Source organism: Electrophorus electricus, chromosome 14, assembly GCF_013358815.1.
Source record: "Electrophorus electricus isolate fEleEle1 chromosome 14, fEleEle1.pri, whole genome shotgun sequence".
Taxonomy (NCBI): Eukaryota; Metazoa; Chordata; class Actinopteri; order Gymnotiformes; family Gymnotidae; genus Electrophorus; species Electrophorus electricus.
In genome coordinates, this window is record NC_049548.1 from 14,058,632 (window position 1) to 14,071,403 (window position 12,772).

At 40.4% G+C, this 12,772-nt stretch overlaps 1 protein-coding gene across 1 annotated transcript in view; it reads left to right on the plus strand.

The window, feature by feature from the left end:
* Positions 1 to 12,478, plus strand: part of jakmip3 (Janus kinase and microtubule interacting protein 3) — a 28,995-nt gene extending 16,517 nt beyond the window's left edge. Inside the window, 19 exon segments of the mRNA XM_035533758.1 lie at positions 618 to 764; positions 2,202 to 2,333; positions 2,763 to 2,798; positions 3,627 to 3,698; positions 3,927 to 4,043; positions 4,128 to 4,256; positions 4,484 to 4,567; positions 5,093 to 5,155; positions 5,251 to 5,349; positions 5,819 to 5,917; positions 6,930 to 6,983; positions 7,128 to 7,193; positions 7,362 to 7,430; positions 7,773 to 7,850; positions 8,139 to 8,345; positions 8,753 to 8,818; positions 9,010 to 9,082; positions 10,211 to 11,407; positions 11,579 to 12,478. Of these exon segments, the coding sequence (XP_035389651.1) occupies positions 618 to 764; positions 2,202 to 2,333; positions 2,763 to 2,798; positions 3,627 to 3,698; positions 3,927 to 4,043; positions 4,128 to 4,256; positions 4,484 to 4,567; positions 5,093 to 5,155; positions 5,251 to 5,349; positions 5,819 to 5,917; positions 6,930 to 6,983; positions 7,128 to 7,193; positions 7,362 to 7,430; positions 7,773 to 7,850; positions 8,139 to 8,345; positions 8,753 to 8,818; positions 9,010 to 9,060 (1,569 nt within the window). The 3' untranslated portion in view covers positions 9,061 to 9,082; positions 10,211 to 11,407; positions 11,579 to 12,478.
* Positions 12,479 to 12,772: the final 294 nt, after the last annotated feature.

Consider the following 12,772-nt stretch of genomic DNA (forward strand, 5'->3'; position numbering starts at 1 on the left):
GCTGAGATTTGAAAAATAAACAGAACAAGGAAGTCCTAACCTAAATTTTCCTATCTGTACCAAGAGTAAATCAGCCGTTGTCATGTACTGTAATGGTAGTACATTATTGGCACACTGGTGCTATTGTAGGCGTTATAGAACCATATTGTTTGTAAGGTGGCCAATTTGGAGAGACACAACACTGGGAGACACTGAACTGCGCATTGAAGTGTATAGAGAGAGAGTAGTAAAAATTGCGCAAGGTTTCCAGAGAAACAACAGGTTTCAGACAGAGGTCCTTCATGAGCTGTGAAAGCAAAGCACTTTATGTAGAACTTCCGAAGCACTTTGCTTGCCCAGCTGATGAAGGACCTCTGTCCCAAATTTCCTGTTTCTATGGAAACCCTGTGTACTCGAGTTTTACTACAGCACACTGCACTTTGTTGTTTTTTTTTTGTTGTTTTTTTTTTTAAAGTTCTTATGGAGTTCTGCCTCAGCGGCTCAAAGTTGTTTTTGCCAACACAAGGGGGACCTACAAAATATTAAGACAGGTACTTTTCATTTTATGATTGATCACTGTTTGTGTGTGTGTGTGTGTGTGTGTGTGTGTGTGTGTGTGTGTGTGTGTGTGTGTGTAGCTGAAGCGTCTTCGTGAAGCAGAGAGCCAGTATAAGCCACTCCTGGATAAGAACAGGCGTTTGAGTCGTAAGAATGAAGAGCTGGCTCACTCTTTCAGACGCATGGAGAACAAACTGCGTTTCATCACACAGGAAAACATAGAAATGGTATGACACATCAAACATGCAGTACTTCACCTAACAGTATTTACATAGAGCACAGGTATCAGAATCTTCAGCGCAGGTATCAGAATCTTTCTGTCCTGAATATGTGTTCTTACACTGTGGTAGTCTACTACATACAGTATATGTCTATAGTGAATACTCTTCTATATATATATATTCTCTATATAGTATAGTAGTCATTTATATTTGTGTACTTTTCTGTATTCTACTTATTTGCTTAATTTTCCTTTTTTAAAATATAGGCTGCTTATTTTTTATACAATGCCTTTCACCTTGAAATACATCTCTTACCATTTCCATGCTCAGAAACGAGGGCATGACTAGCCTGTTTTTCTCTCACATTAGTTTTATTGTTGAGATTTTCAACTCTAGAGTACCACTACCATGATCATATTAACTGATTCTCTAAGATGCAATACTGAACCTCACAAAATGATCGTTGTGCCCTGTAGATACATTTTGTTTGATCTTACAGTTGAATTAACAATAGTGGAAAAATATATCGCAGCAATTGCAAGAAGCATTCAGTGCATTCCATACTGAATGTTTGTAACACAGTTTTAAGGTCAAGTAAACAAAACATGATTAATATCACACAACATGGTTATAACTAATTAAATGCTAATAGCATTTCAAATTCACATAGCAAGCCCAGTAAACTTAATCACCCGTCGGTGATGTATAAATCTATAGCTCGGTTTCTGCGCACATGAACACCTCTCACTTTCCTTGATATAGTAGGGTTGGATTTTTTTCACTTGATGAGAGAGGTTAGTTGGCTTTCCCAGTGGTGCCAGTCTGTCTGCCTTGCTGTAACTGTTACACCTATGAATATCTGTTACTTCGCTGAAGTGGAGGGTATACCTCGGAAGGTGCTCCAGAGATCAGCATTTCTGTTCCAGTCCTGCAGGGCCGCTGCTCTCCACTGGTTTTCCTGTACTAACACATCTGATTAGGTAGTCATCGAGCACATTGTGAGATCAGTCATGTGCATCGGAGCAGAGAAAACATAAAACCGTGACGCGCTGGGCTGCCCCGGGAAAGTAATTAAGAATCTGGCCAGGTTTAGAATAGCCTGTAATCCACCCTGATTTGTGCATCAAAACCACGATCAGATCCAAGTAGAGAATTTGAAATAAAAATGTTGAATAAGACTTGAGAATCACTGAACTTCCTAATAATAATAACCATCTATTTGGCATTAGTTATTTACTGGGTTTGCTCTGACTTACTGATGACCGCATTAGTGGTGCATAGGTCAGGCTAATCTGGAGCTAAAGTAGCAGAGTGTCATAAAGAGGCTAACAGTGGCTAACCTAGCAGTGTGGTTCATTGGGGTAATAGCACCTGGTGAGGTAGAGAGTAGAGCTGGGTGTTAGCAGGTGTCAGTGGGTAACTGCAATGCACTGTGTCTGGCAGCAGGAGAAGGCGGGAACACTGCGGAGGCCGAGTTCTCTAAACGACCTGGACCAGAGCCAGGAAGAGCGGGAGATCGAGTTCCTCAGATTACAGGTCCTTGAACAGCAGAACATCATTGACGATCTGTCCAAGGTATCGCCATGACAACTCCTCCTGTTAATTCACCCGCTTACTCCCATGTATATGTGCATGCGCTTGTGCACACACATACACACACACTCACACGCATACACACATCCCTTGTGGACTAGTACCATACAGTTATATGCATTCAGGTGTTGTATTAGTTTGAGTCACTCACAAAACATCTTGAACCCATTCAGGTTAGCAATTACTGTTAGTGAAATGTATTACCGAAGAGTATAAACACCATGCTGGTAATAGCATTTCCACAGAGGATAAAAACATGCTTTTGTGGCTCAAAATAGCTTTCTGTGTATTTTCTTATAAGACCATGCCTGCTTTGCAAATGCATGTCCTGCTAACATGTCTTTAGAATAGGAAATGTCTATAACGTCTGTTCTGGATAATGTCTCTTTACTGGATGTTTTATTTTTGCAGGCATTTGAAACAGCTGGATATGTGAAGAGCGTAATTGTAAGTTCTCACAGCCATTCGTTCACTTTGCGGGAAACGAGGCCGTGTAATTAGCCATCATTAGGCTCTTCAATAAGTGCAAGGAGCTCAGCTGAAGAAAAATGAAAAAGTGTTGAAAAAACACATAAGAGAGCAAGCTGCAGGAGTCTCAGGCAGACTGTTTAACATACAGAGCAACACAAACACTGCCCAGAATAGCCTTGTGCATTACACATGCCAAACCTTGGTTTGATCTGTACATGCAGAGTCAGTCCTGAACTATACTTAATTATTTATGCTGCTGCATTTACATGATTAAAATTTTCAAGACAAAAATAGCTTCAGCTAAGAATTCATTATACAAGAAATGTTAACATTTATAAACCTCCTTTTATTTTTCCCATGCAGGGCTAGGTTTTAGGTCAGTTTTAGGGTTTAGGGTTGAAAACAGGCAAGACGCATGCAAATAAAGTCTTACCAACATTACATGGAATGAGTAGAATTAGAGTAGAACCATTAATAATCAGAAAAGTCTTGAACCGTGACTGATCAAAGGATGTGGTTCTTGTGTAGTATTATTAAAATAATTGCAAAGCTAGTCATTACACTTCCACAGGAATGTATAAAGCATTAGCATAAACACTATATAACTACAATATATCCAAGTATTTTTTTGTAAAGAAAAACAAACAAACAAAAAAACTACTTAAAATACTGTCTCAATATACACGTCTGAAAGGTCATGCTTGTAATATTGAAATATGAATTCAGATTATAAAAGTGCAATCCTGCAATAAAATGGCTTTCAGATGTGTCTTGTTTGAGCCACTGACCTTTTCTGTCCTCCAGGAGAGAGACGTGCTGATGAGATACAGAAGGCAGGACAGCGTGCGCAGGAAGAGGAGTTTAAAGACCTGCAAAGTACAATTGCGCTCGCACAGCACCACAAAAGGCCCTGGCACTGTGCTACATTTCAGTTTCAGAGAGAGATTTGCGGAACAAGTCACTGTTTCCTGCATGTTTGTTTCCATAGTATTTTCAAGAAGATCAATAATGTACCTTAACCGATGTGCCCGTGAGAACTTTCTGCATCATTTCCCCTTTTCTCTGCCTTCCTTTTGATTTGTGTCTTCTCTCTCTTTCCTGTAGCCAGTGATCGAGACGTTCTTTGGCTATGACGAGGAAGGCTCTATAGACTCGGATGGCTCTTCCATATCCTACCACACCGACAGAACCCCCTGCACGCCAGACGATGATCTAGAGGAGGTGGATACACCTTTGTGTGATTGTTGTGTGTTTCTGTGTGCATGTGAAACTCTGTGTACACTCATTCTGGTGTGACGTGTGTAGGGAATGCGCAAAGAAGAAACGGAGCTGAGGTTCCGTCAGCTGACGATGGAGTACCAGGCTCTTCAGCGTGCGTATGCCCTACTCCAGGAGCAGGTGGGCGGGACCTTTGATGCTGAAAAGGAAGTCAAGGTGAATTACTTACACTCTGATGCACTGTAACGTCATAGAGGTCCGATGGAACTACTATGAATAAAGGTTTTTCCAAATTAAATATAAATGTCACACTGTATTAGTCTCTATTAGAGTTAGAATGTTAACATAAAGTGTTACTTGTGTGTAAATCTGTCTGTTTAAATAGCTGCAGACTTTTATTTTAAATATCCCTTTCATTGATGCTATTGTTTATTCACATGTAGACGCGAGAGCAGTTGCAGGCAGAGCTAAGCCGCTACCAGACCAGGATAGCTGACCTGGAGCGTGTGCTGAGCCAGCAGGGCCAGGTACGATCCTCTCTCCATCTCATGTGGTACTAACCCGAGGACCCGCAAGGCTCCAAGCAGTACCCAGCTCTGTTCTGATCAGCTTCCCACCAAATACTGAGATTAGTTTTTCATTACATATGGCTGAGATGTGGAAGACCAAGAGGAAATGGCAGGTCTAAGGTCCAAAGACATACACTTATCTTCCTCCCACTAATGAACTAGAATCCTGTCTGGACTGTTGCCTCCAAAACTTTAAAAGGACTTCAAATAAAGTTCAATAAAGGTCTTTGTGCAACAGCAACCATTGACCCAAACAAGGTCACGACCCATTATGGATGACAAAAAGAAAACATGCTGCTAAAATGTTGTTTTTGTTCACTTTTAATTACTTAATTAGTAAGTTAAATTGAATTATATTTTTGTTTAACATTAGTTCTGCAAATTATAGAAGTATAACAACAGTTGCATTTAATTTAAGATGAAATCTTAGCACTTAACCTTCTTCAGAGGGATCAGCCTTCTGTAATTTCTTCTACCTCGCAGGATGTGAAGTGGGTTGAAGAGAAACAGGCCTTATATCACCGAAACCAGGACCTCGTTGAGAAGGTGAGCCGTGTACAACTCAGTTCAGTTTCCCACACGCAACACGTCCAAATGCTAACGCTCTAATGATTTGTGTGTACCCATGGTTTCCTCAACAGCTGAAGGATGTGGAGACAGAAGAGGTACGCCTGAAGCATGAGCTTCAGGATGTAAAAGACCAGAATGAACTCATGGAGTTCCGCATTCTAGAACTGGAAGTAAGTACGACAAGGAAGTTGTACACCTCGCAAAGTGCTGTGTGCAGATGTTTTTACGACGTCTTTTTATACAGATCTTTGCTGCGTGTTGATGTGCGCTGATATTGTTTACACATCAGTGCGGTATATAGATGTCGTGCGATGATATTGTTTGCACAGTACCGATGTCTGGACGTGTTGGGTACTAAGGTCCTCAGATCTAAATTATATTCAATGTTTCATGCAATATGTTTGTTATTTTATCCCAAGACTTACCTTAAAAGAACATCTGTTCAAATTTCTATGTTGAATCACAGTCTACTGCTCACATGCTCTTCAGCACAATGCTTCACATCAACAGCTTGTCTGATCACGCAACACTGATCATATCAGCTTGGAGCATTGTCTGAATGGAGCCTGAATCTTTTTGATATTCTCGTTTCTTATTTTTCCCCTGAATCTTTTTAATCTTCTTACGTTTATGTTTTAGGAGAGAGAGAGGAGGTCTCCGGCCATGAAGATCCACAGCATCCTGTTTGCAGAGGGAGTGAGTCCTCTACAGGTGTACTGTGAAGCAGAGGGGGTCACAGTGAGTCTCTATCCAAACCACTGCTTTGTAAACAGAATACTTAAGGCTATTCAAAACACAGCAGACATTAGAGTACTGAAGTATACCGATAGCTAAAAGAAGTCCGTAGTTCTTGACCTGAAGGATTAACCACTTGCAGCCTTCACTCTAGCAGATGATGTCTCCTAAATAGCAGCCCTGCACACCTCCACCCATGTGTTCACTGCACACCCCCACCCATTGTAATGGGTTAGCACAGACCTCATATCGTACTCAGCTCTATGTGCCGTAGGATGTCAGCACACGCTTGGCACACGGACCATCTTTCACCAGGAAGGCCTGTTTACTCAGACATGCAGGGTCAGCCCCCAGTACATCTGTTACGAATGCACACACACACACGGGGCAGGTTAGAGGAGTCATGCAGGTACTTGTAGTCAGGTCGGTCCGAGGCCGAAAACACGGCAAGGCATCCAGGGGCCAAGCAAGAGGAGAGGTCTGAAATGCAGGCAGGATTCGGAAACCAGGAAGACAAACACATATCTGGATTGCTCAGTATGCAACATGGTAATACGTCACAAAAAGAGTGCAAGGGAGGAGAGCTTGAATAGGAGGGTAGTAATGAGGAGAATAGTGTTCAGGTGTGTAATTCATACTCTGGAGAACCAGATCAGAGATGTCTCTGAGAAGAGGCAGGCATGGCAGGGCTGGGATGAGCGTGGTTCCTGGTGTTCGTAACAACATCACGGTTTGTTATGCTTGACTTGTACAATAAAAGCATTTATGAGGTTATAAAAAGGCATTGGTAGCTTAGTGGTTAAGACTACTTGACTAGTAACCATAAGTTCAAGCCTCACCACTGCTAGGTTGCTCCTGTGTAAGGCGCTTATTGCTCAAGTTGTATTCACTCATAATTGTATAATTAAAGTTTCAGGTAAATGTAAAACATTTACTCTTTCACTACCTGCTGTCGTTACAGTATTTCTCTCATATCAGTTCTAGTTCAGTAACATTCTCTTTTTCCATGTATTAGGACATCATCATCACGGACCTGATGAAAAAACTGGACATTCTGGGGGATAACGCCGTAAGTGTATGTTCATTTTATATGTAAATGTGTGTGTCCCTACACACAGGGTATATGCGTGGGGAATATACCCTGCTGCATGTGGTACAAACGCATCCAAATGCTCCGGTTGACTCTCTGCCTTAATTTCACTGGATGGTTCAGAATCTGAGCAATGAGGAGCAGGTGGCGGTGATCCATGCCAGGACTGTGTTAACTTTAGCTGAAAAGGTACTGCATGTATCAGTTTGCTCTTTTCTTTCCTTGTTTTCAAAGACCTCTTATGAAATTATGAACAAATTCTTATGAACTTTATATGCCTTGGATGATGCATGTGCACTCCTGTACATTTTTTTAGTGTTTTGTATATTTTTAATGAATGAATCTCCTTGCTTTCAGTGGCTAGAACAAATTGAGGTAACCAAATCATCATTACAGCAGAAAATGATCGACATTGAGAGTGAAAAGGTAAATGCATATACTTTGTCAAAGAAAGATTTGTTAAGTGATATTTGTCATTCAAATTACCAGGTGAAATTCGGATTTACGACCTACAACCTAAAATGAGCTTTATCATTTAATTATACCTGCTTTCAATCAATTCATATATTTTTAATTACTATATATTTGTTGGACATATCCTGTTGCTAAATTATGTGTAGCCTTACGCGTTACAGAAAGTCGCCTTAGCTGTGACTGCTCCCAGCTGTCATCCAGCCTAGTCTGAATGACTGCTTCCTGTCCTTTTTAGCTGCTTCCTGTCCTTTTTAGCTGCTGATGGATATGTTCTTATGTGTTATACCTCCAAAGGAGCTCTTCAGTAAACAAAAAGGATATTTAGATGAAGAATTAGACTACAGAAAACAGTCTATGGATCAGGCTAATAAGGTTTGCAGGCCATCCACATTCAAGTTTTCTACATTACATCTTGTACTAAATATTAAAGAAAATATTTATTTTCAAAATCAGTGCTCAATTGATATCCTCTATTTTGTGCCCTCTGGTGGTACAATTTTGTCATCATTGCTCCACACCCCACCCTTTCTCTGCTTGCATTTCTGTTGGCGTCTCTCTCTCTCTTTCTCTCTCTCTCTCTCTCTCTCTCATTCTGTCTCTCTTCCTGTTTCCGCTCCCTACCTCCTGTTTCCTGTTTCTCATTATCCTCACTGCCCCCAGCGAATCCTGGAGCTGGAAGCAATGTTGTTCGATGCACTGCAGCAGGAAGAGGCGGGTGCCAAAGTTTCCGAGATGCTGTCAGAGGGCGATCGGGATTCGCTGAGGAGAGCTGTCGATCAGTGGAAGAGACAGATTCTCTGCGAATTACGAGAGAAAGATGCTCAGATACTCAGAGAGAGAATGGAGCTCCTACAGCATGCTCAACAAGTAAAGGCAGTGATGAGTACAGAACAAACACAGGCATCCATTCAGCAGTTATCCTATGATCATTAATACTGCTGGTAATGTGTACTACTTTGTTGTTTGTGAAATGCTTAACTGCTGTAGAATAAATGAACTCAGATTCCCAATCCTATTGTTAAATACAAAAAAAACTAATAGCTGCTTGTGTTCAATAAAACACATTTCTGCATAATATATTAAGTAAGCAAAGGTACATATACAATTAATGAGAGCTCAGCATACTGACTATGTGGCAAAATTATGGCTATTATTGCTATTATTCCTTCATGTTATCCTTCAAAGGCTAAACATTAGTTCTAGGGTGGAATGAATGACTGTTCATTTGACGGTAATTGTTTAATGATCTTGGCTCTCTCTTAATTCCCACACAGCGAATAAAAGAGCTAGAAGAATGGATCGAGACACAGAAACGACAGATTAAAGAACTGGAAGAAAAGGTATAACCTGTGTGCATGTATGCCTATTACATGCTTTTGTAAGCCCTATTGAACTAGAAGGATATTAGATATTGTAGATCTGCCTGACAATTATCTCATAGACTTTTAAGCTTAGAATCTGTATTTCTTACATGACTTTCCTGTCTCTTTCTCTTCTCCATTCTGTTGTCATTTTCCATCTCCATGTTTAGTTTTTATTTTTATTTTTGTTCTTTTCTTTGGCCTTCATCCTTTGGTCTTAATTCTTCCAGCATGCCAGAGATGGTAAGTAGCAGCAGACAACCAGGAAAAAAAAAAAGGCAATTTTAATAATTAATGTTAGCTGGTACATGGCACTTCAGGAAAAGAGCAGCTTTCAAAGCAGAGGTGCACCACTGGATCTAGTGTGAGCTGCTGCACAAGCCTGCTGGCCGTTGAAGGGTGGGGCATGTAAACGGCTTTGTTCACAGGCACGGGGATTCACAGTACAGGGTGATTCTCCTTCCTTCACCAAGTGATTTTGGCCCAATTTCCCAAAATCATTACAGTGTTAAGATTGATTTATGTGAGAGAGAGAGAGAGAGAGAGAGAGAGAGAGAGAGAGAGAGAGAGAGAGAGTGAGTGAGAGTGAGTAAGTTCAGTGTATTACTCACTCTACCCTGTTAAGATGATCTACGTTTTATGATGCTTTTGGCAAACCCAGCCCTGATTAGAGGGATTAATTGATCTGATTCATGTGATGTACCAGATTTATGTAACGTTTCTGCTGGCCTGATTGCCGATGGGCGTGGAGCAGGACGCACAGACTCCCTCACTAAAGTGAAACACTTATTAACAAAAGACACGAACAACACTGGTGGCACTCATACACAATATTAACAAAAGACACGACCTCCATACTTAATAAAACACAGATCACAATAACACTTAACAATGACTACATACGTGTTTTACATATAACAGCAGACTACACACTAGCTGAGATTTAAATAGACACAACATTAAACCCCGTGCAGGTGCGCACAATCACAAAAGGCATGGCCACAAACAAGGTGAACCCCCCTAAACGCGACAGTGTGGGGGAGCGTCCCGTGACAATTTACCTGTACAGGTAATGCGATCACGGCTCTCCTCCATGATGAAACATATTTTCTGCCCTGAGGAAATTTGCAGTCTTATGCCTCCCAGCTGGGAGGTTCAGGTAGTGGATGGGACACTTAAATAGACTAGCAACTGGAGACAACAGAATGAAAAGGAAAAGATGCTTAAAATTTGCTTAAGAAAATTTCCTCACCATTTAGTTTGTGTTCAAGTTCAAACTTTTTGCCCTTTTATAAACAGCCCTAGTGCCTTGGAGACAAATTCAGGACCACAGTCTTATATACATATGATTTTATTTCATTTTCCTACTAGCTCACAGGTTTCCAGGCTGTTTTCTGCCTTCTGTAAAAGAAGAGAAGAGAAAGGATATATCCACAGACAGCTCATGTGATCTGGAAGGCCAGCAATCGTCTGTTGATGCAAGAGGCTACTCTCTCAACCTCAAACTCTAGCTTTTCCTTGGGACCTACTGCTAAGGGAATATGGTGCTCTCTCTAGTGGACTAAAACTGTTTTTATCTTGCTGAACTTTGACCTTTGCTCCATATGACCTCTTGGGTGTGGAATTTAAGGAGTATTAAATTGAAGTGCTCTCTCCTTTCCCTGCTAAGCAGGTGGTGCTGGAGGCTGCTTCCCTTTGGAAGCCTGAAGGAATGAGAGGTGTTGCATTAAAATCCTTCCCCCTCACTGTTTACACTCAGTCTGCTATGGTTCCTAAAGGCACACCCAGTGCCTGCCTGGTGGAGCTAGTTATGCTCATACTCTCTCTTTTACACACACATAACACACAAAATATATATACACCAGAGCATATGTAATGGAACTGAAAGCCAAAACCCTCGGGTTAGATTTGATTTTTTTAAATGTAAAAGATCAGTATTTCAAAATAAATTTCTCAAGAGAGAACTACAAACCTGAATGGATGTGGCGTTTTTACTCTGCCTTTTTCAAGTGTTTATGAATCGCTTTGTTTTAAGAATTGAATTATTGTTTATATATATATATATTTTTTTTTTTTCAATCATGATGGTAAACATTGTATGATTCTTTCGAGACTGCCATACTAGGATAATAATTAGTTTAGACTGGAGGCTTTAGCAAACCTGGAGCAGTGGAGACAAGGTGATGTTCAGTTCCAGTCGTTTTAGCACTTGGTATCACTGTGATTATATGAAAAACAAGCAGGACTGGAAGATACATCACAAGATACAATCACACAGCAAATCCATCAGTGTTAGTGTAACTTCTAACCCATGTTCTACAACTGAAGTATGCAAAGAATGCAATGATGTGTATTAAGTATGTTGATGTTTATTGATTGGAATATTACTTTTGTTTCTTTTCATTCAATGCCAATGCCTTAATAAGAAACGTGACCAGAAGGGGGCAGCACATTACTATTTTTTTATTATCGTATTTATGGCATTTAATATTTTTCAGTGACTGTTGTACTTGCTGCTTCCGAATAATCTGTGCCTTCGGGTGAAAATCCTTTGTTTGTTTGACAATAGTAAGTAGCATATTGTATTGTTTTTACATTAATTTACTTATTTCGTATATACAGCATGCATATGTTTTAGACATTAAATGTTTGGTTATTCAGTAAAACACTGGACGTTTTGTTAAAAACAAATCAGGTTTTTAGAGCCGTTCACTACCGAAACAATTACGCTTGTTTTAGCATTGCAGTGCTTGTCCAAAGATCCTGTCTGCTCACATTAAGATCCGGGACGAACGAGAGACGAGTAGAGACGAAAGGACGAGGAGGAGATGAACGAAATGCAGGTCTCTGTCTCTATGCCTCTCTCAGTGGTCAGCGGCTTCCAGTTGTCAGAAGATTCACTCAGACAGGCTTACACTAAACTAGGACAAAAATATCTCTCAGGCTTAAATTCACCATGGCTCTGGACGGCCAGGGGCGCACTGAATGAGAGGAGAGCAATGCATTGTGCATGCATGAAAAAATGTGGGATAGGTTTGCTAAAATGATCGCAATCTTTAAATTGTACAGCAAGTATTCCTTCAACCCGAGAACACACCCTCATTGAAGATGATCTTAACACTACGATGATTTTTGGCAAACGGGGTCTTAACCTGTATTTTCTGAAGCCCAACATCTGTTTACATGTTGTTTTAGATGTGTTGATCCAGTTAATATTGGAGACATTTAAACATAGAAGCTTAATGGTGATTTGACTTGTGCTTGTGTCCTACTATTCTCACGTTTCTTTTTAAATCGGTACCCATTATATTTGTAGTGTTTTTATTGGGACAGTAAATATGAGTGACATTGTGATACAACATGTCTGTGTCGATCCTATGGGCATTTTTGTTTTAAATGTCTGGGTCTCAACCTTTGTTCCCTGATTCAAAAAGATTTAAATACGTGTACACGTGTTACGTCTTATGAATTCATCGAGGTACTTGTATCTTTACCAGGATTCTTATTGCTAAAATTGTTTCCAGATTGCGTAAAATTTGTAAATTATTTCGAACTCCTCATGCGTGCGTGTGTGAGGAGTCTCGCGGCATCTTGCCATTCAGTGTTAAATACGGTCATATTAAACTACTACAGCGAAAACCTTATTGTTATGGGGGTTTTTTTGTTTTTTTGTTTTTTTTTGTTTTTTTTGTTTTTTTTAAGTGCGCATTGTTGTGCTGGGGACAAAATCAACTCCACGGCGCAGTTCACTTTTCTGATGTGGATTTGCACTCTAGGAACATGCCAATGGTTGATGCTTCCCCGTGACGTATTTAATATAGCTCCACATTTCTCGGTCTGTGACTTCTTCATTTGAAAAGGAAGTATAGGTCTGGGTTCGAATGTCCCTTCTGAATTTGTGCGCACCAGAGAATGGCTTTCTTTTATTAACAA